General features: G+C 34.2%; 1 protein-coding gene and 1 long non-coding RNA gene across 4 annotated transcripts; one reads left to right on the top strand and one right to left on the bottom strand.

Moving 5' to 3' along the window:
- On the top strand, positions 3,865-20,273 carry LOC18598921 (villin-2). Of its 3 annotated transcripts, XM_018121538.1 has the most exons (24): positions 3,872-4,175; positions 6,572-6,721; positions 7,000-7,099; positions 7,246-7,314; positions 7,415-7,651; positions 7,797-7,974; positions 8,143-8,275; positions 10,551-10,710; positions 10,789-10,939; positions 11,022-11,122; positions 11,215-11,373; positions 13,032-13,100; positions 13,169-13,237; positions 13,347-13,484; positions 15,052-15,180; positions 15,611-15,758; positions 15,908-15,918; positions 16,007-16,147; positions 16,225-16,350; positions 17,149-17,211; positions 17,809-17,910; positions 18,968-19,226; positions 19,399-19,628; positions 19,708-20,273. In XM_018121538.1, exons 2-24 carry the CDS (start codon positions 6,666-6,668, stop codon positions 19,819-19,821), a joined length of 2,943 nt encoding a protein of 980 aa, XP_017977027.1. In that variant the 5' UTR covers positions 3,872-4,175; positions 6,572-6,665; the 3' UTR covers positions 19,822-20,273. The 3 variants fall into 3 exon arrangements, with proteins under 3 accessions (XP_017977029.1, XP_017977027.1, XP_017977028.1); XM_018121540.1 differs by lacking the exons at positions 19,399-19,628; positions 19,708-20,273 and adding an exon at positions 18,194-18,292 and having other exon boundaries at positions 3,865-4,175; positions 18,968-19,059; XM_018121539.1 differs by lacking the exon at positions 17,809-17,910.
- Positions 23,242-23,965, bottom strand: LOC108662111. The gene is made up of 2 exons (XR_001927896.1): positions 23,866-23,965; positions 23,242-23,420 (listed from the first exon to the last, which is right to left on the bottom strand). It is a non-coding gene; the product is annotated as an uncharacterized LOC108662111 (long non-coding RNA).

The following is a 24,177-nucleotide window of genomic DNA, read 5'->3' as shown; positions in this document are numbered from 1 at the left end:
TATATATATATAAAATAAGTAATATATATATATATATATATATATATATATATATATGAAATAAAAACATTTATGTCTCACGAGATTGGTGCTATTAAAGGTGTCTATGAATCGGGTAGAGCCATTCTTACCAAGCCTTTCTTTTTAAAAATCAAGGCTGAACCTAACTTGACATGCTCATTGAACTATTAATTTATTATTAAATCAGTAAATCATTATTTTCATATTGAAATCTTAATATTTTAAATAAATTTTCAAATTAAAATTTAATAAAAATATATTATTTATTAATAAAATAATCTAACCAAGTTTCGAGCTAAAAATTGATGGCCAAGCCCAACCCTTAGATACTATTTTTATAAGACAAAAATATATCAACTAATTTTTTAAATAAAAATATCATTTTGTATCATTTTCAAAAATCATCGTTAGTGGTAGAGCGAAGATAATGTCTATAAAATAGTCATACTAGAAGTTCAATACTTGACAAAAACATAAAGTACTTAGATGAAAAAAATTCATGTAAAAATTATATAAATAATTTCAATTACGTGTTAAGTACAAAATAAAGATATTTTTTTAACAACTATTGTATGCTAAGATTAAATATCTTTAATTGAGCTCAAGAGTCTTTCATAGAGTTGAAGGCCCATAACTAAGTCAATGTCAAAGTCTCGAATGATTTATTTTCAATGAGAATGATTAACAAATATTTAAAAAAATTACCTAATATTTTAATACGAGTCTCGTTCTTAACGTGTTTTATAGTAGAAAATGCATGCTCTAATATTTTAGTAAGAGTCAAAACAAGTCAGATCAATATTTCAATAAGGAAGCAAACTTTAAATACTCTCGTATTCTTCACCACTTGACATAACTCAGAAAGTGTAGATACATTTTTTTAAAACTTGATTATGAAAAATGTTAAGCTTGAATAGATCTAGTTGATAGCTTAGATGCATTTTATCATGTTTAGTAAAGTCATCAAGATAATATTTATTTGCAAAGTTGTAAATACTTTCAACATTAAACAATTTGAAATCATTCTAAATGTCCAAAAATGTGCCAAGAGCAAGCAACTCCGCTACATTTTCATTAAATCTATAATCCAATTTTTGTAAGAATGAGTCAATAGCAATCATAAACAAATCAACTCAACAATGATGCTCAATTATGGAATGAGACGACTTTTATCTAATTTATATCTAACCCCCAATGTCAAGAATCTCAATTTTATATTTCTTACAAAACTTCATTACTAACATAAGCAAAAGTTTCTATCTAGCTTCTCTCAATTATTGGAGACGCTTTTTAGTAAGCGATACTAAATGAATTACATTTAGTATGTCTTGAGACTTAAGTTGTAAAGCTTTTGAGAGGTCATTTATTATCTCCAACAACTCCCTTACAAGTTGAAAAATAAACATAAATTCAAATGAGATATTGGTATGTTATAAAAATTATAAAATAAAGAGCAAAATTATAAAATTATTTTGAGAGTAAAATTATAAAATTTTTAAAAAATATAGGTATATATAAAATTAGTTAGGGGCAAAGTTATAAAATTACAAAAAAAATAACAATTGTTATAAAAATTTTAAAATTTTTGAGAGGGCAAAGGCCCCTACTAACCCCCCCTTCCACCCCTGCTCATCATGATGGTTTATTTGTCATGAGATTCTTGATATTATAATGATAATATATAAATAGTGAACTAAAATCACTATGTTAATGTTAATTTATTTAGCCATTATAAATCCCAATTAAAGATCATCATGTTAGTAGCCTATAGAAGTCAAACATTATTTAGTATAAAATATTTAAAATAAGAGTAAAGTATCCTCACCTCCTTAACTTTTAGTTATAATTTCATATGAGTCTATTAATTTTTGAAATGGACACTTTCTTCAAAAGTATAAACACCGTTAACAAAAATAATGACATGATTAAAATATCTTTTCTTCTTTCTCCCATTTTTTTTCTCTCAAACAATGTGGATGGCCAACAATGCTCTTATTTGCCGACCAACCACCTCACTACAAGTGTTCTCCAAAGAAGGGAACACCGATCAAGTGCTCTCTAGGGGAGGGGAGCACCGTTGGGATGGAAGGGAGAGATCTAGTGCTCCCTTGAATTTTTTTTACAAAAAAATATAATAGTAATTTTTAAAATTAATAAAAGGTAAAATTATCCTTTTGATATTATCACATCATCAAACAAACGAAAATACCAATGATGCTCCCAAGGGAAGGGAGAGATGGTGCTCCCCTGAATTTTTTTTTACAAAAGAAAAAACTTATATAATAGTAATTTTTAAAATTAATAAAGGGTAAAATTATTTTTTCAATATTACCATGTTATCAAACAAATGGAAATATTAACGGTTGACTAAAAATTGAACTTATGTATCTAGCAAAATATTTTTTTTTTAGGACAAAGTGTCCATTTCGAAAACTAATAGACTTATCTAGAATTATGACTAAAAGTTAATAGATGGGAGTATTTTATCTTTAAAATAATCATATTAAACAATTAATAATAAATCTTATAAAAATTAAAAATAAATATTTTTAAAATTATTTTAAAATACAATTTATAAATATTAATATCTTATTTCTTGTATAAAATATAAATTAAATTATGCAATCAACAAATATAAAAAACACATTATTAATATCATGGACAAAATAATTTGAGTATTTGACTAATTGATTAGTGTATAATTTCTGTGCTTAAAGAACATATTCGAATTCCCCTTTTCCCAATTCCAAAAAAAAAAATATCATGGACAAAATAACTTTTAGTATTATAAATTAAATCTATTAATAGTAAATCCCTAAAATTAAATAAAACATATATTTGATAAAAAACGAGAGGAATAACTTGTGTAACGGATCTCATATATATATATAAAGATGAGTCTTGGATTTATAAGTAAGGGTTTTCTTCCACTTAATAAATACGTCTTTAAGGTAAAAAGTATGATCTTGTAACTAGTGGTATTAGAACTTATCTAACTCTTCGTTGATGTGGGATCCTTTAAGAGAGATATGAATATCGATGTAGGTTTATACCAAAGTGGATTCCTCTCCTTTATGTGTGAAAGAGTTTGTGCAATGAAAGTATTACACAATGAGTAGAATATAACGAGTCTTGTATCAATAAGAGATGAAATGAGTTTTGAACTTATAAGTAAGGCTATAAAACCTTTCCTCTACTCAATAGAGACCTTTCCTCCCTTTCATAGACATATTTTTTGAGCTAGAATATAATCCCATAACACTTACATGTAGCTTTGGATATTAAAATAGTAAAATTATTCATGAATTAATTTCACACATTACTAAACTTTTGAATATTACATATGGCATGCCCATTAGGGATAAAATTGGAATCTCAAGTATAGAGTTTTTTTGGAATCTCAAATTTAGAGATCTCTTACTCCGAATCTTAAGATTTGTGAAATACGAGAAAAATACTTCCTATTTTATATCTTAACATCATATGTGTAGGTATCGGGATATATAATGTAATATAATTATCATATTCAATACATAAGGAAAGGATAAAAGAAAAATGATAAAAATTGCTTAACTAAATGAAGTTAAGTTGTCTGTCGAAAAGAGAGAAAAAAACAGAAAGAGTGAGAAATGAAATATTTTCCAAATAATTAAAAAAACAATATAAAAATAGAAAAAGAAAAAAAAAAAGAAAGGATAAAGAGAAATAAAAATATAAAAGTAATTAGTAATCCATCTAAGCAAAAGAGAAAGCCAACATGGCAGGTGCCATCGTCACCGGATTTTTTTTGCCTTAAATAACGACTTTGTCTGCCCCAAACTCTCAAAAATCTTTTTCATTTCTTTCCTTCCAAAAACCAAAAAAAAAAGAAAAAGAAAAAAAACTTCTCTCTTGTGTTCTCAATCTATTCTTCGCTTCACCATCATAATTCATTCATTCGTCCATCTCTCACTCTCAATTTGCAAATCTCAAAAAGTCCCAAACTAAAGAGATAAAGTTAGAGAGAGAAACGCTCACCCAACACATACCACTGCAATAATTCTCTTTCTTCTTTCCAAGTATCTCCCCTTTCTTTCCTATCTTTTAATTGCCAGCTCTGCTTAGCTCCTTCCCTTCGCTCTTCCAAACTCAAACAGAAAGATCTCTCTCTCAAGGTACCCTTTTCTTCTTCTTCGATCATCGTCTATTTCTGTTTTTCTCTGTCTCCCTTGGATATGCTATGATCAGAGGAAAGGCCATTGCTTTGATCACTTTTTTTTTTTTAAATTTGTGGGCTGTGGCTCATTTGGATCTCTGTTTTCTTTTTTGCATGTTTGATTTGATGCTTGTTGATCTGGGTTTGCTTGATCTTGTCTTAATTTTAATGGGTTTTGTTTCTTTTCCCTTAGTTCTTGTTTTGATCTGCTCGTCTGATGCTGATGTCAAGTTTTCAGATGTTCTACTTTTTTGTCATTAAGCTTGTTGATCATAATGGTTTTTGTTTGTTTACTGCTTGTTAAATCTTGTTTTTTTTTTTTCCACAACTCTCTATTGTAAGTGTACGGAAATTTTTGAATTCTGTTTATAGCATTAGCTGTGGAAATGATTTGATTGTTATTGTAACTGAACATTAGAGTTTGAAAGATCTTAGCTTTGAGCCAAGTTTTGATTGATTGTTGGGTTCATCCAATTCTGTTTTTTCTTGCTTTTTGATCCCGTGATCGATCGTGGTAAGTGTTGCTTGGATAGCTGATCAATGGCACTAGTGCTAAAATTCTTTGCTGCCATGCTACCTTGTGTTTATTTGTGCGATCAAATCAAACAGTACATTGCTTTCCGTAGAGTGCTCATTATTGGATTGATGCTTCAGATGCCGAGATTTGAGCAAGTTTGATGAGGGCATTCTCCTAAGAGCTTGGAACAACTGCAAGCAAATACTTGATACTTGGCATGTGTGGGATAAGTGGACTTGTGTTAGATTAGTGTGGAAATGATGGATGATTGGTTTAAAGAATAGGAGTTTATTTTATTTTATATTTTTGGCTAGAAGAATAGGAATTTATTAACTTCGGAATTAGGTGGAGTTGGCAATTATGTGCATATATAGAAAGATGATTATTTTTACTTTAAGAAAGAATGCTGATTGGAGATCCCCTGTCAATTATGTGAACTTCATCTTGATGTTTTAAGTTCTGCAATGCAAGATGCATGGACATAACACATTCTTCATGTTTATTCATGCTGAAAAGTTGCTCCTATTTCTTCATATATGGTGCAGGAATATGAAATTTGTAATCTGAGATCAACTTTGTGAAAGAGTTCTTTTGCATGCTAATTTTGTCATTAGTTGTAAGACCAGGATCAGCTAAGTGTTGAGTCTTTGGATGGATAATTATCATTAGGAACTGAAGATTTAATAAGTGTAGTAGCCTAAACTACTCGTGGAACATTAGGATTGGACAAGTAGATCTGATTTTTATAGCACCATGTAATGTGGCTTGGGTGAATGGAAGATTAAATTCATAGCACATTAACTACAAGGACTATTTGATCTGTTTTCTTCTGTGGATCAACGTCCAAGCATTAATGTAAAGAAGGTGACAGTGTTTATGCTCATCAGTTGTCCATGTGTTTAGGAATTCTTTTAAGAAGATTATCATTCTCACAACCAAACGCATACTTCTTTGATAGTTGGTTTCTCAACTCATTATGAAATGATGATGGGGCTTCATTGTTAATATAATGAGTATTCAAATAAATGGCAGTTTTCTATGGGAAGTTGGTCATCATGCTGCCTTGTGGAAGGTCCTAGGGAAGGCAGTGTTGGGGTACTAAGTTAATTAAGGTTATGTGCAATAATTTTAATTGGAAGTAATATATGTTAAGTGACCTGGGTTGTGTGCTAGGACACATAGAGACACACATGCTTTAGTGGTTACTTGAATGATGAAAGAATGAATCAAGTTAACATGCATACGGGATGTCATCCTCAGAGGAGAATAATCAAATGCCAGTTGTTGATTTATTGTATGCCTAACCATTTAGATAAGTCTGTGCAGCTATGTTAAATGGACTTGGTACGGGTGGTCGCATGCTGCACGTTAATTTTTTTTGTATGTTTTAATTCATTTAGAGGTTCCAAAATACATGAAGTAGAAATATCTGATATTGGTCATTCAAGTATCTTGTTTTTCAATCTGGTAGGCTACTTGTCTTTGTCCTGGATAAACAAATCATTGTGTGTGTGTGTGTGTGTGTGTGTGAGTGTGCACTCTTTAAATTAATGGAAATCAGGAAAGTACCCCATCTTGCTAATCAAACTATCGTGCAGCTTGTCTGAAATTTATTTATGCTAGACCTTGATAATATATTGCCAACATTGGCTTGTTGCTGAAGATTGGGAAAAGCTGGCTCTTCATAGAAAGCAAAACTGATTTGCTTTTTTCCTGATTATTAGACTCTTGTTTTTTGTTCTCTGCTTATATAGTGCATTGTGAAATGGGAGCATATTTTTAGTCAGCTTAAATTGCTGTAAGTATCAGTTAAAAAGGTTTTCTTGTATTTTCTCCAGAGCTGTGAAGCTTTGTGCAATTTCGGGACTACTGAAGGTTGGATTATCAAGTTGAGCTGTACTCTTTTAACACAGTAATAAAGAGTTCTGAGAAATGTCTAGCTCTGCAAAAGTTCTGGATCCTGCATTTCAAGGAGTGGGTCAGAAACCGTATCCTTAAAATGAAGAGCATATAAGTTGTGAAGTTGTGCACTTAAATTTTGTTTTGGTTTTAGCTTTTTCTTTTAGATAACAGTATATTGATATTTTAATTGATAAGAGAGGTTGGAATCAATAACTATGTTGTTTCCAATGCCAGCAGGAAAAAAGAAAAGATAATGCCATCTGTTCTTTTTTTTTTTAAAAAAAAAAATTGAGATGTGTGCTTATGTTGCATATATGTCCTGGTAATTTCTTATGTTAAGGCTGTTGAACTTGACATCTTGTAGCGGGACTGAAATCTGGCGTATTGAGGATTTTCAGCCAGTTCCGTTGCCAAAGTCTGACTATGGAAAATTCTACATGGGTGATTCTTACATTGTCTTACAGGTGCAGACTCTCTCTCTCTCTCTGGTGTGCATGCACACCTACACAACATTTATTTCTCTCCCTTATTTTGGGCCTTGATAACTCATTTAAAGTTTTCTTTTTTTTTTTTTCATTTGCTCTTTTCTTTTTATATATATTTTTTGTAGACAACGCCTAGCAAGGGAGGTTCATATCTGTATGACATACACTTCTGGATGGGAAAAGATACAAGTCAGGTGCTGCTTCATCTACTTTTACTTTTATTAATTTGTTGTGGATTTAAATGTTCCTTCAAATGAACTAAAACATAATTTGAGATCATGCTGTCACATGTAGGATGAGGCGGGAACAGCTGCTATCAAAACTGTTGAGCTAGATGCAGTGCTAGGAGGGCGTGCTGTACAGCACAGGGAACTTCAAGGCCACGAATCTGACAAATTTTTGTCGTACTTTAAGCCTTGCATTATACCATTGGAGGGTGGTATTGCTTCTGGGTTTAAAAAACCAGAAGAAGAAGAGTTTGAAACACGGTTGTATGTCTGCAGAGGAAAGCGAGTTGTCAGGTTGAAGCAGGTATCTCATGCTCTTTACATAAGTTTATGAGTATGGATTGAAAGAAGAAAAAAGAAAAGAAAAGTTTGTGAACTAATTATGAACTTCCATTGAACATGAGATTATTGTGGATCAGGAAATACCATTTTTTATTATGCTCTTGCAGGTTCCTTTTGCTCGGTCTTCACTGAATCACGATGATGTATTTATCCTGGACACTCAGAATAAGATTTATCAGTTCAATGGTGCAAACTCTAATATTCAGGAAAGGGCAAAGGCATTGGAAGTTATTCAGTTTTTAAAGGAAAAGTACCATGAGGGAAAATGTGACGTTGCAATTGTTGGTAAGGGTGCATGCATTTACAGTATTGGTGATGCTGTTTTTCTAGCTTTTCTACTTCTCCACTTGTATTTATCGAATTGCATGCAAGGTTCATTTATTTTAATCTTTCTAAAGAGGGCACTTTTTCGATCTTCACTTATATATGCGTAAATGGTCATCACTCTGCCAGATGATGGGAAGTTGGATACAGAGTCCGACTCCGGTGAGTTCTGGGTTCTCTTTGGTGGTTTTGCTCCAATAGGCAAGAAGGTTGCCGGTGAAGATGATGTTATTCCTGAGACCACTCCTGCTAAACTTTATAGGTAATTGTATCTTCTGTTTTTTCTTCTGCTGCAGAAATGAAAATTGAGTTGCATCTAGAATTTTGCTAGAGTTAGACACTAATGATATGTATCCTATTTTTATGTTGGTAAGAGTACTTCAGTTTCTTAGTTCTCGCAACCAGATTAATACGCAAAGAATTAATTTTGCATAGTTTTATTTATATTACTTATTCATGCATGCATGATCAAATACACTCTCATCGGAGATTGACAAAAGAAGAGAAAAACTAAAGGGCTGTGTAGCCATTCACCCTCTTTGTTGTAAGAGTTCTCTGAGAATGAACTTACTTGGCTGAAAATATTTTTATGTAGAGGTTTGAGAATTGTTTCAACTTTCTTGGCTGTGTCTTTTAGTGGGGAGGTGATCATCCTGTTCATATTTTCGTTAACATACTGTTTCATGCTGTATACTTGAGAAATTATACCTTAGAGAGTTTTTAATTTAAATAGTAGTGACCTTTGGAGTTTATGAAAATATTTATAAATTGTGTTTCTGATGTTATTTATAGAGATTATGCCTTTATATGGGTCTTATCAATTCTCCAATCTGATGGTGTTGATAACTACTAAGCTGGAACTTCAAGTATTCCTCTGAGTAGGAACAAGTTAGTGTTACCATTGTTTAAAAACAACTATACAAGAAAGCAAGCCTTTTCTCTCTATGAGGCGTTGGTTATATGCATCATAATACAGTGCTCTAAATCATATCCTTAGTAAGGTTAGTAAAAGTGAGGAGTGCAGATGTAGTATGTGTATAAATATAAAATCACACCATCGTTCTTCATGTGTATGTATATATGCTTGCTCTTCTATTAAATGCAGGCGGATTAAAACATGAAACTTGTTTTGTTTTGGTCCTATTTAGTCAGTCATATTTTTGGCACGTTATCAGAGTGGTTGAAGATGTTGAAGCTAAGAGTCAAAGTCATGACTCTAATGAGAAAAAAAGAAGTTTTTTGGTCCAAGGACACCTGCTTATAGCAGTTTTTAGGTCAGCTGGTCGCTAATCTAGTAGTTTATGAAGGTTTAGTCTTCAGATGTTCTTTTGTTTTATTTTTTCTAGAACAAGCAGAAGTTTTGTTCATTTATCTACATAAAGATGCTGGCTGGTGTATATAATGTGCTTCATTAATTCAGGTTGTTGCTAATATTGTGATTTTAAGGGTCTTAGTCTCGCTACGATTGGAGTCTTAACTGATATAATTATTTCCATGAAACTAGAGCGTATAGTTTTATGAAAATTTAGCAGTGTCTTTTTGTGTATCTTTTGATGATTTGGGAGCTGGGGGTTATCTTCTTCATCCCTTTGTTCTTCTACTCTTAATTCTATGTTGCTGTATTTACTGGATTATTCTCTTCGTTTCTAGTTCTTTAAGGCAAATCTTGTAGCTCCAACCTCTTGCCTGCGTGAAATCATCAGATAAAATTAACCAGTCGTTCCAAGAAACTGTTCATGGTACTGGAACAGCACTCATTACCCTTTTTTTTCTTCCTTGCTGCAAGCTTGCATCAAAGGCTTTTTTTATGTTCTTGAAATCCTTAAGCTTCCATATAGTTCTGTATCTGTTTTTATTTATTACCTTCAACATAACAACCCATAAAATCAAGCTGTCCTAATCCAGCTAATATTTTACCCTAAAATCTCAACCAGTGGAACCTTGTTAGTTCAAAGCAAACAACTCTAAAACCGTTTTCTCATTTCAAACTCTAGAACCCATTCTATTTAGTTCATCCAATCTGTTCAAAGTCATATGTTTCTCACATGTTCTTTTTGGAATTCCTGTCAATTATCTTTATGCTTCAAGAAATATAAAATCAAGTTCTTTGCTGTTATCAAGCATGTTTTGACTAGTACTGAAGTCATGAGCCAGCATTATAGATTAAGGTCAGAATTGTTAATTCTTACACTCTACGTCAATTGCCTCTTTTCTTTATCAAAAAGGAAAAGGAGATAAGATTATATATTAAAGCTTTTCCCGTGTATAGTTAATTTTACTGCAGTGAGTGAAAGAACACGTTAAGCTTATTTTAATTTGTTCCCCAGACAGCCTTAAGGATATTTTTGTGGTTGCCATTATTATAGGTAACATAGATGAACTGAACTTGCTTTGGTAAGATGCTTGTGTTGAGGTAGGGCATCTATTGAGGCACTCCTGATTGAAATCCTTTTTGTGTTAATATTAGTTTATGTTACTGTTTTTTTAAAGGTGTATGTCTTAATTAACTGCCAATTTGAAATCACTGGTTCCTGTAGCATAACTGATGGTGAGGTGAAGATCGTAGAAGGCGAACTATCAAAAGGTCTCTTGGAAAACAACAAGTGCTATCTACTAGACTGTGGTGCTGAGGTTTTTGTTTGGGTTGGACGGGTGACACAAGTAGAGGATAGAAAAGCTGCCAGTCAAGTTGCTGAGGTAGAGCTAGAGTCGTGGCATTTATATCTTCATGAATTTCAAGAATACAGATTCTCATTCCATACCTTTTATCTCCAGGAATTTGTTGCTGGCCACAATAGACCAAAAGCAACACGCATAACCCGTGTCATCCAAGGGTATGAGACCAATTCATTCAAGTCCAACTTTGATTCTTGGCCTGCAGGGTCTGCAGCTCCTGGTGGTGAGGAGGGAAGAGGAAAAGTAGCCGGTAGGTTTCACTTAATAAGCTACAAATGACACTATTATGTTTTGTAAATTTACATTATTGAATGGTATTTTTCTACTGCTAGCTCTGCTGAAGCAACAAGGGGTTGGTGTGAAGGGGATGAGCAAAAGTGCTCCTGTAAATGAGGAAGTTCCTCCTTTGCTTGAAGGGGGTGGAAAGATGGAGGTGGAGTTACTAGTCTGTTTTTAGTTGGTTTTTGGGATTTGGCTTTGAAGACATAAACTGTTTACATGAGTATGGTATTGCTTGTTTGTCAGGTGTGGTGCATCAATGGCAGTGCCAAGACACCGTTGCCAAAAGAGGATATTGGTAAATTCTATAGTGGAGACTGCTACATTGTGCTTTATACCTACCACTCAGGTGACAGGAAAGAAGATTACTTTCTCTGCTGTTGGATTGGAAAGGATAGCATTGAGGTAATTTACATTGTTCTCGATGGGTTTAACATAATTTAAATTAATACACCCTTTCAGTCATTCATCTCAACTTTTTGTTGATGATAGAACTGCCTTCCACATTTTAATGGGAAACAGTGAACTTGATGTGTTTTAATATAGACTAGAGTGCTGCCAAGATGAGCTCCTTGTCATTATTGAAAGAACAATAGATATGCTTACCAGTATGAGTGCCTCCATCAGATGTGAAATTTGAAAGTTGCCTTCCTAATTTCATGCACATCATCAACTAGGCCTGCCACATTATCTGGATTCTTAAGCTGCCTAATTAGTTTCCTTTTGGCAGGCTTACTCTATCTAGGCATTCATAGGTACCATTAATGGTCCCTAGTCAATCTTGCAGCATCTCTAATTGAACCATTGATGGAAGGTAGAATTTTGACTGCACCTATTGGATTCTATAAATATAAGATCAGGCTATGAAAATAGTGATGCAAGTGCACATACGGGCATATAACAGATCTAAGACCCTTCAGTTTAAGTCATGGAAATTTGTGGACAAATAATATTTGGTAAAATATCAGGCTATGAAAATAGTGAATTGAAGCACACATGGGTACATATAACAGATATGCAACCCTTCAGTTTAGTCATGGAAATTTGAGGGAGTCCTAATCCAGGTGCATCTGCAATGGGTGTGAATGGTTAGGGGTTCCCCATTGTAAAAAATACAGCAATTAGTGGCTGGGAATTAAGATTGCTTGACAAATTAAACAAATAAAAGAAGACAAATTGAAGAAAAGTAAGGCCCATAATCCTCACCCATTCTGGAATCTGACAAAATTGCCACAGCACCCATGCTATCATGAACATAAAATTAAAAGGAAAAAGAAAAACCTGAAATCTCTGATATGAAGTTAAGAAAGAAAAAGAAAATTGAAAGCTGCTATATTTTTTTTCCCATTGATGAGGCTGCATTAACAATAACCTGTATCTTTGCTGGTGATACCTAGTGCAGCTCATAGTTTTTGTTTCTTAAATATAATTTTTACATGTTAAATTTCTTTGCAACAAGTTCAACTTTTGTTGTCACTGTTGATTTTTGAGAATTTGAGCATATTCTTTATAATTTGTTGTGCTTACTTCTTACGATGAATTGGCTTCTAACTCATATAGCGGTGACAATATCTACTTCATTCGGCGTGTTCTCTACATTGAATTTATATCCTGTTTTTCATTACTTTCCTAATCGTAGCTTCCATATGTCGTGTTTGCTGTATAGAAGAAAGAGGTGCTTATGTAGTTACATGTTAATATGATGGACTTTATTCTGGTGATGGTCATTCTCACTAGTTAAAATTTTATTTTTTAAAAGTATATATATTTCTTAATTGTGCTTATATATATGTTTCTTAATTGTGCTTACTTCTTACGATGAATTGGCTTCTAACTCATATAGCAGTGACAATATCTACTTCATTCGGTGTGTTCTCTACATTGAATTTATATCCCGTTTTTCATTACTTTCCTAATCGTAGCTTCCATATGTCTTGTTTGCTGTATAGAAGAAAGAGGTGCTTATGTAGTTACATGTTAATATGATGGACTTTATTCTGGTGATGGTCATTCTCACTAGTTAAAATTTTATTTTCTAAAAGTATATATATTTCTTAATTCAGGAGGACCAAAAGATGGCTGCTCGGTTGGCTAATACAATGTCTAACTCACTTAAGGGGAGGCCTGTTCAGGTATCATATTACCTTTGGCTGATTGCTATGATTCTGAGGCTCATGTTCCTAATAGATGCTTCTTGCAGGGTCGAGTTTTTGAAGGTAAAGAGCCACCCCAATTCATTGCGCTTTTTCAACCTATGGTGGTCCTTAAGGTATTTATTTTGTCCTCATAGTTTAGAATCTCAATACCAATAACTTGGAAGATTTTGGTTTAGAATTGCTGGTTATCAACTAATTTTCCTATGATTGATTCCTCTTTAGGGTGGTCTAAGCACTGGTTACAAAAAGAGTATAGCAGACAAAGGCTTGACAGATGAAACCTACACAGCAGATTGTGTTGCTCTCTTTCGGATATCAGGAACCTCTGTCCACAATAATAAAGCATTGCAAGTTGATGCGGTATGTAATTATTGGTTGTTTTGACTCTTTTTGCCTTTTAAAATTATGTTTGGTTGGTGATTTGGAATTCCCAATGTTCATGGTTTTTCCTTAAAACTTATAGGCAAAGACTAGTTTACTGTTGTTTGGCAAGCAAGTGGATTTTAGACCATAATATTTCCAGTTGCCAGTATTAAGTGTAGAATCATGTTTGGCGTTACATCTTTTTCAATTTGCACTGAGAAGTTTATAGTTTTAAGTTTTCTTTTGACTTTGAGAAATTTGATTGAAAATCCAGCAATTAAGCATGTAAACCATCAAATATTTGTGAGTTCTTTTGCCAAGTTTTCTGGAATTGTGTTGTTTCATTCTCAAAATTTACATTTCATTGCTTTAGCCTAACTTTAATGGCCTTTCCTATCTTAAATGATTTGAGATATTTTTCAGGTCTTTTTTTATGAAATATCCTATATTAAAGTGCTTCAGCATAACTCTTAACATCCCTTTCTTTATCATGCTTCAAGAGCATTATTGTATGTATCTTGGTAATTGTTCAGTGCTTGTCCAGAATCTTTCTGACCATGGTAGGATGATTGGCAGTGTCCTATCACCATGATTTAAAATAGAAGAAATAGCTTGTCAAGCAGAAGGTCCCCGTCTCTTTTGCTATTATTTTTCTAAATTTCAAGCAAGTTATCATCTGGCATATTTATTTAGTCAAGGAAGCTTCACACATAGTTCTGTTGGTTTTTTGTTTTTCCTTTTTTATTGTGGTCTCATTGTGCTTTAAGTTCAGTAGTCTCATAAAAAAAATTTGTTTTCCCTTGATAAGCTGGTTTTATTTGTCAATTACTCATGATTAATTACTAATGTAAAAGTGAACATGTGTGATAAATATTTATTTGTACTTGAAACTGAATTAGTTGCTGTCTTGCATTGGTTGAAATATTGAAATGTAAGTCTTCTGAGGATTTGGTTGTTTCTTAAGGACAAAACTCTACCTCTGGCTTTTGTTGTTCACTAATGCTGCAATTATGATTGTGAAACTAGTTAATAAAAGGTCTCATAACTCATGCAAGATGTGATTTGAAAGTTTAGGATTAAAAACAACTTTGAAAAGAGCAATTGTTGGTGAATTGATGGCCTCGAATCCTGAAATGTTAGATAAAGATTGTTTGATTTGAGAAGGTTTTAACTTTACAACTATGACTACCAACCTAGTCGATGTCATTAGATGTAATAGAAGAAAGCTAAGACTTTTCTTTATCAAGAAAGCTTGATTTGGTTCAAAACTTAAAGGCATCAAAGAGGCAGCAAAAAGAGTACTTGGTAAACACATGAGAAAGGAACATGAAAGCCTTGGGATTGAGTTAAGTGCTCATAATACACCTACCTGGATTATGGACGTTAAAGGGCAGAGAAGGGAACCAAAAATGCAACTTCCATAGTGCCTCCATTTATTTTACTAGTGTCAAATGTGTGATGATGACTGTATTCCTGCAGTTGTTATTATGATGTGTGCAGCATCATGGCATATTCCTATTGTATCCTAGCTGCAATACCTCCTTGTTTTGTAACTATTGTTCAGGTGGCAACATCATTGAACTCTACTGAGTGTTTCCTTCTGCAATCTGGATCTTCAATTTTCACTTGGCATGGAAATCAAAGCACCTATGAACAGCAGCAATTAGCTGCTAAAGTTGCTGAATTTTTAAAGGTATATTCTTTGCAGAAAATTTTTTACTTTTGGTCTTTGGTGTGACACAAGATTCAAGAATGGGTTTATTTGGGAAACCTGGTGATAACTTGATGTAGTTACAGTCTAGCGTCTAACAAGTCAAGTCAACCGGTTAATCAATACAACTAAACAATCTAAGTAATTTATGCCTATATGATCCTCTTCCAATGACATGGTAAGATTTAATTCTTAGATAATGATTATAGTTCTTTTCAGTTGACTGTTGCAGTTAACTTTTTATTTTATCACAAATCTCCAGCTGGGTACATTTCACAGTCTAGCATAATGTATCTTCCTGACATTAAACTTATGATTTGCTCCTCAATAATGAAAGTTAATAATAGCACATGGTTCTTTTAAACAACTTCCTTCCCATGTCAATCAATCATCTATAATCTTTTGCCTTCAGCCTGGAGTTGCTCTCAAACATGCTAAAGAAGGAACAGAGAGTTCTACCTTCTGGTTTGCACTTGGGGGGAAACAAAGTTATACCAGCAAAAAAGCATCTACCGAGACTGTCAGGGATCCCCACTTGTTCATGTTCTCTCTTAACAAAGGTGTCTTTCCTTGTTCTTAAATGTGATTTGCTTTAATATCAAATTTGTGCTCTATGCTTTCTTCCTCCTCCTTGAAGTTGTTGAAGAAGCTTATTACCATTCTAACTGTTCTTTCCATGATTTTATCTGTTTCCACGTGGATGCCTCAGGAAAGTTTGAGGTGAGTTTGAGACTTCTAATGTAATTGAAACTCCTTTCCTCCAGGTATCCAGTGTCTTCTACATGTAATTTTGCATTTTGTTTTGCAGGTTGAGGAAGTTTACAACTTCTCTCAAGATGATCTCTTGACAGAAGATAGTTTGATACTTGACACACATGCTGAAGTGTTTGTTTGGGTTGGTCAGTCTGTAGACACCAAAGAAAAGCAAAATGTTTTTGAAATTGGTCAGGTAATAAATAAAAACCTGATTTCTTTGTCATTTTATCCTTTCAATCTGCTCGTTATTCATTTTGAAGTTCTTTACAGAAATACATAGACATGGCTGCATCTCTAGAGGGTTTGTCTCCAAATGTTCCACTTTACAAAGTTACTGAAGGAAATGAACCCTGCTTCTTCACAACATTCTTTTCATGGGATTCCACACGAGCTACTGTATGTGTGTTCTTGACTAGATCTTTCTACTTTATGCTTGAGCTACTGTTACTTCAAATTATTGTTAGATCACTTTCATCTTCATCAGCAACAAATTATGAGAAGTTATATTCTCAGCTTGTCTATGCGAAATGGACAATATTGAGAAAATGCATAGCACATGGTTTAAATCAATGCAATTGTATTGTGGATGACGAAATGTTTGAATGTGAGTCTGATGGAGAGCCTGTAGAGGATTATATGACTATTTAACCACACCTTTAAGCATCAAATGTAGCCTGGGTTCATGAGTTTCTATCTATGCAGAAAAAAACAAATAAGGAGAAAAGAAAAAAAAAACTTTAGAGCTGGTGTGAGGTGCAGGAAATAAGAAGTCAAAGCATGAGGACTCCAAAATTTAAACTGAGATGAGAGAGCCCCAAGGATGAAAAGTTATGATAGTATTATGATGATGCTACTTGGACCAGAGCGGAAGTCTTGATTAGCATAGTGCACTTTGTTAAAAGTACCATCTACTTCAAAAAAAAAAATTTAAATGAAAGGATCAAACCATTGAAAGTCTCTTTTATCTTGAATAAATATCACAATTACTTTAATTGTTGCCACTCACAGTATACCAAAAAAAAAAACGGTTCAGCTTATTCTATACCCACACTATGAAAGAGTTATGAAATACTATTTTGTTTCTTTAAGGGTTAACAGCTCTTCCACTGATATGGTTCATCCTTCCTTTCATGTGTGTTGCATTCAACTGCATATGTTTGATATATATGCTTAGATGTTCTCTTTGGAACACAGGTACAAGGAAATTCATTCCAGAAGAAGGTGGCATTGCTCTTTGGGGCTAGCCATGCTGTAGAGGTAAATTATTTCTTTAATTCACATGAGCTGACCAATTCTCGCTATATGAAGTTTCTGTCAAGCATACAGTGAAATTTGGATCATAAAAATTAAATGGGAGTCTATTTTTAAGGCTCCTTGTAAGGGAAATAACTTATTAAAGCAGGTTTTGTTTTGATGGATTGAAAGCATGGATGAGATTTGTTATAATATTACTCCTTTTGATGTTGTTATATATGGCTTCCTTTTGGCTTCCTGTTATCGACTTTGCTTTGCTTATCCATTGTGGGCATCAATAATCATTTTTCTATGAGGCATATTGTTGCTAAATTTAATTCAGAAAGAGGAAGCCTCTTGTTTAAGTGACACGTAAAGAAAACTTTTAAGATGAATTAAGATATCATCTGTTACAATGTGATGACATTGAACTTCAGTAGCAGTTGCCTTAAGGTGGAGCCTTAGATCCTGACCTTGTTGTCTTTTTGGGTAATAATTTGAATTTGTAAATTAAGGATAGTGGCATTAGGTCTTATGTGAAGATGATAATCTCTCTCTCTCTCTCTCCATTCGTTTGCTAAACTAGTTCCCTGACTGATGGATTCTATGCTGCCGAGACAGGAGAAGTCCAATGGGAACCAAGGGGGTCCCACTCAAAGGGCTTCAGCTTTAGCTGCCTTGTCTTCTGCATTCAATCCATCTTCTGCAAAATCAACCCTTTCGGTAATAAACTGCTCCATGCCACTAAACTTTTTCTGAACCCTTTTCTATATACTTTTTTAATTTTGACTGCATTTACTTTTGAGTCTCAGTTAGTAACAGCTGAAAAGGAACTAGTAAGTTGAACTGGTTGTACCGTCTGAATTAGTTTGAGAATGGTAGGACTATTAGCTGCCTCGGTTTAGGAGAAAACAATTGTGCTTTATGGCAGCCTTTCATTGAAAATTTGTAATGTTTGAAGTTTTGATTCTTATATTCTGTTCTTTGCATTGTTGGTTTGATGTAGTTGGGAGCTTACACTGCTGACAACCCACCTAATGAAGTTCCCAAAACATTTGGAAGGGGGTGTTAGAAAACTGGAAATGAATGCCTTTTAAGAATACATGTAGGATTTCGTTGCTAAGAGATATCACCTGCAGCACAAAAAGTAGTCTTTATCATGAGTAACCTATACTTGCTTACAGATATCCAAGTATAGTTCATCAACTTGCTTCATGTTGTCTTTTGTCTAATGAATTATTTACTTTCTGGCTCCTTTGAATAATGTTTCTCATCTATGCTAGCTGCCATTGCAGGATACCAAAAGCCAGAAAAAAAAAATTTATGTAAATGAAAAGAGGAGAATTATGAATCCTGTTTCTTCTTAATTTTACAATGTTTAATTTGCCTTGTTAAATATGTATATCTGTTTTTGGCCGGACTTGTTTTGGATTATTATTTTTTGTTTTCCCCCTTTTTCCCGGTTAATTTCAGCTTCATAATGCATTTCTTTCCCCTTTCTTAATTAGCTTGCATATTAGTTCTGCTTATTTTCATTAATCATGTATGTTTTTACTTTAGGTAGCTCATTTGACTCTCGTCTTTGTATGTAACTGGATGCTGTGCTTATTATTCTTTCTTTTTGCTTTTCAGCCGTTTCGTTACTTTACATGTCATTATGTATTATTGTTTTTATATATGGAGATTATGACTGACGTCCTGTGTGCTTCTGTTTTGAGAATTCAAAGCATTCTTTTACTTTGCTTATGAATAAGGTATTTGATATGTGAAATTGTCGCAGGCCCAGGATCGATCTAATGGAAACCAAGGAGGACCTACACAGAGAGCTTCAGCTTTAGCTGCCTTATCTTCTGCATTTAATTCATCATCGGGAAGCAAAATTTCAGCACCAAAGCCTTCCAGTGCTAGTCAGGGATCACAAAGAGCGGCAGCTGTAGCTGCTCTTTCCTCGGTTCTTACTGCTGAAAAGAAGAAACAATCACCTGATGCATCCCCTACAAAATCCACTAGCAGCACTCCTGCAGTAACCAGCCCACCTCGTAAGAACTCTTGTACAATATTATTTAAAAAAAAAAAAAAAAGAACCATTGCTTTAGGCTGATCCACAAGAAGTTGCTAAATATTCTTGGTGCAGCACCTGATAAGTAAATTTGACCTCCTGTCTTTTCATGTACTTTTTAAAACTGTTTCTGATGCATTGACTTTGTACAGCTGAAACAAAGAGTGAAGTGGACCCTTCTGAAGCAGAGGATTCTCAAGAAGTTGCTGAAGCCAAGGAGACAGGTGTAGTATCTGAAACCAATGGGGACAATTCAGAACCAAAACAAGAGCTGGAACAGGATGAGAATGGCAGTGGAAGCAGTCAAAGTACATTCAGTTATGACCAACTGAAGGCCAAATCTGACAATCCTGTAACTGGAATTGACTTTAAGCGGAGAGAGGTTTGTTGCGCCATTGATGTTTTTAAGTTCATTCTATCTTTGTCTCAATGTTCATGTCCTTACTATTCTTATTTCTCAGGCATATTTATCAGATGAGGAGTTCCAGACAGTATTTGGGATGGCAAAAGAAGCATTTTATAAATTGCCAAAGTGGAAGCAAGACATGCAGAAGAAGAAAGTTGATCTATTCTAGAGCATGAATTCATTCTAACCAGCAATCCCTCATTTAGTATGGTCTTCACTTCTGCCTGGTTTCATCGGTATAAGATGCCTGGATTGCCATGTCTAGCTTTTTGTCATTTGCCGTTTTGGTGAATGTAGTTGTGGTTAGTATCGGGATTGATTGTGATGTTGCATGAAAGAGTGATTTGTTATTTTTTTTTCCTCCCCCCTCCCCCTCCCCCTCCCCCTCCCCCCTCTCCTCTTAGCGTCACTGCCTTTGTAATGATCACATATTGTAGTTGAGGACAGCTGGCAGGTCAACATTCTTTTATTTGGTTGGCATGTATCTCATCTTGTGATTATTCAACACTTTTTGTTTTTTTGTTTTTTCATGTATTAATTTGTTAAAGAAGGTGGGTGTATATGATTTGCATTTGTATCGGACTCCAATATAAGTAATGAAAAGTTCATCATTTGAGAACATATGGTTCCATATTCTTTGTAAGAAAGACCAATTTTCTTTCATTTTTAGGCTGCTCCATTCTCCTCATTATAGATTGAAGGAGATGAACCAACCATTTATGTAGTGTGAATTTTATGCTTTCGTTGGATGTTTTTGCAGTGAAGGTTCAGTTCAGGTGTGTACTTAAGGAAATGGATTGCGTTGTAACAAAGGTATCTTCTGCAGGTCGTTTTATCTTGATCTTATTTTACGCTTACAGAATGAACAAAGATGCTTATGTTGCTTCCCCATTCCAGCTATGTTTGCTCCTACTTGTTGGTTTATTGAAAATGGCGAGTCAGACAACACAAGACCAATATCAATCTGCTTCTGGACTTTCTTAAGCCTCTTGCATATAGCACTTGGAAAAGCCATTCATTGCTGAATAATTTTCCCAGAGGAAACTACACAATGCCAAGGACCAACTGGCTCAATAAACAAGGGTGCATGGACTTTTGCAGTGCAGCAATATTCCCTCTTTTCATTTTCTTCCTCTTGCCCTCTTACCAAACACACAATACCAAGGAACAAGGGGTCAGGTTTTGGTTTGAATATTTTACCCACCCTTCCCTAATTATTAAAACATAAAATCCATGACCGTGAGTTTTGCCAAAATCAATGTTTGCTTGCTGTTGTATTCTCCACTATGGTTGACCACAGCAATCAGCTCTGCCACTACACCCCATAGTTATTCAATGAAAGACTAGGCATTTTTATAACATTAAAGTTATGAAAATGATGATGAGTGGAGTCAAGACAGCATAGGAGTATGAATACATAAATGACAGTTGTTGACTATTAGTGGGATTTTCTCTTCTTAATTCCTCTCAGGGGTTTGTTTATTTTAAGTTTCAACATTAAATAGGTAAGTAATCATTATCTTCACAAGCAAAAAGTCCTAGGCGTGGTCGGCTCCTTCTCTTTAACAACATTTTATTTTGCTTATTTTATGCAATCTTGTGCTTTAAAATCAAAAGATTCCAGGGGTAAGTGCGTACTCAAATCTGTCAATTTATAAGAATATTTATGGGACTGCACCCAACACTACACTGGCAGTGATGAATATAAAATAATGCTAATTGAATCCACCACTTATCAAGTGTTTAAACAAACCATGAACCACAACTTTTCAGGGGAAACCCATCACTTATCTAAAGAGATCTTTCAGTCTTGAAAATACTTGTCATTTTGTTCCTAAATAATTTATACATGAACGAACAAAAGGCATTCTTGACAAACTTTAATTGATTATAATTGGCTGTTTGACAATTATAAAAATGAGATGATGATAGCCTTTTCAATTTGTCATCATTGCTGCTCCTTTCTTCCTTATTGGGTCCATCTCTCCAAGGGCCACAGCAATCTCCTTGAATTAATGGGATCTTGTCTAATCACAAGCTCCATTGCTTAATTAAAGTAACTGGTTTTTGTTGGTGAGCAGATGGAGCTCTGATATAAAATTATGTGCAAGCTTCAGTTCCTTTTCTTGATATAAATTGGATCAAGTCTAAAGTCCCAGGAGAGTTTGGAGCGCCAAAGATGAATGATTTTCTATTAGTAAAAGCATTCAGGGTCAGCAGGCCATTGCCAGCGCCAAGATTGGTGAGCATGAGGCCTTGATTTGCGCCTTGGATGTATGCTGCAAACATAAAGAGCAGTTGAGTTAGTCGAGTCCATATATTAAAAATATTCAAACTCGACTCGTCAGCAATATTTTGAGTTAACCCGACTCAATAGGTTAACTAGGTAATCACATGACATGACATGTAGTTATGGGGTGAACACTAACTTATAAAACCCTCATATGTGGTATAAAAATAACAAATATATTGCTTGTGTTTTCTCATGTGAGCCTATGACCCATAGGAAAAGGAACTCACATTCTTTACACACTGACTCAACTCATCTGGATGGAGTACTTATGCCTTATGATTGAACAAGTATTCTTACCAAATGAAATCTATTGAAATATTAGTAGATAGTCAACTATCCTTATAATTATTCTTGTGATTTTTTCCTATTCTAGAGGTAACTTAGATGTATATTAGGTGTAGACAAACTCGTTATGAGAAAAGCTTGATTATAGGAACAAAGAAAAACTCGATAGTAGGAACAATAGCTTGATTATAGGATCTATACCTTTGACCCATGTCTATTTATGGACTGTACACATTCATTGAGTAAAAACACCAAAAAAATATTCTTCTCATACTCTGATTCTTCAACTTGGTATTAGAGCCTACTCACACCACCATGAGCAAATCTGCTATTATTATTGTTCAATTCGAAAGTTCATCTCTCAACACAGGAATTGTACTTAATGAGACAAATTATGATGTGTGGTCTCAAATCATGGAAATGCATATTGCTGAGAAGGAGAAACTCTCCTTTATTCGTGAAGACTCGAAACTACGTGTCGAAAAGAATAATGGATATGAAAAGTGATGTGTAGACAATCAAAAGGTCAAGAGATGGCTATTGATGTCTAGGTCTCCAAAAATTATGAAGTGATATATTTGCTTACCCACTACTTGTGATATTTGGAAAGCCCTTTCTAAAGCTTTCTATGATGTAGTAGATGAGTTACAAGTTTTCGCTTTAAATCAGAAAGCTTCCTGTGCTAACAAAATGGCAGAGCACTCTCTGTGTATTATGGAGAAGTAACCGAAATTTTTAGTGAGTTGGATCATCGTGATAAGGTGATTATGGAGATTGAGAAAGATGTTGAATCTTACTGAAAATCAATTCAACGGAAAAGAGTGCAAATTTTTCTTGCAGGATTAAATGGTGAATTTGAACAAATCCGAGTGAAATTTTGAGAAAGCAACCTATTTTTAAATTGGAAGAATGTTATGCACTGGTCCACCGTGAATCTGTTTGATGCATAACGATGAATGGAGACTTTGAAAAATATGAAACTTCAACCATGGTAGCTCAAAACCAGCAGAATCAATCAAAGTCCAACTATCATAAGACCATAAATGATGCCAACAAATCCACCTACAAATGCATTCATTGTGATCAATCTGGTCATACTAAAAGTAGATGCTTTGAAATCATGAGGTATCCTGAATGGTGGGATCATAGCCGTAATTTACGAAACAGAAATTCCAAGAAGATCTCCACTGCTGCAATAGTTGAAACAAAGGCAAAGGATGAGGTTGCTGAAAAGGCCTCGGCATTGGCAGCACTTACCAGTAATGGTGGTAAAGTCTTAAATACGTCTACACCTGTTTCTAATAGTACATGGATAATTGATTCGGTGCTACAGATCATATGACATTTCATTCTAGACAAGTCTTAACTCTTAAACCATCCTCACAAATATATGTGTCTACAGCCAATGGTGCTTCGACCTCGGTTATTGGGGAAAGATCCTTGTCCCTTACTGATACTTTGAATTTAGATTCTGTTTTAGTTGTTCCATCCGTGAACTATAATCTTTTGTCAGTTTCCCAACTAACTACGGCCTTATATTTTGTTGTAATTTTTTGGCTTGATTTTTATGTGTTTAAGGACATCCAAATGAGGTAGACGATTGGTTGTGGTATTAGGCGAGAGAAGTTGTGTTACCTAGACTTGGTGTCAAAGAGGTTGGACATGTCACGACCCGGAACTCCCATCGAGCCCGTGACAACCGCCGCGACGTCCAAATAGGCACTCATTACCCCGAATACCGATCGAAACCCCGCAAGGCTTAACATCAGCTTTTGCATCTCCCTACTGAGCGACAGTTATTAAATCTCACATTTCAAAAAAAAAATCATAAGTCATTTTCAAATCAAAATAATAAAATATTACTTTTGGCTCACAAGGCATTTTCGTCATTTTTCTTCGAAAATACCAAAACCCGCCAAAAACATGGTGTAAAAGCTTAATATAGAT

Source organism: Theobroma cacao, chromosome 5, assembly GCF_000208745.1.
Source record: "Theobroma cacao cultivar B97-61/B2 chromosome 5, Criollo_cocoa_genome_V2, whole genome shotgun sequence".
Taxonomy (NCBI): domain Eukaryota; kingdom Viridiplantae; phylum Streptophyta; class Magnoliopsida; order Malvales; family Malvaceae; genus Theobroma; species Theobroma cacao.
Note: the sequence above shows the minus strand (reverse complement) of the source record. Positions and strands in the feature narration are given on the sequence as shown.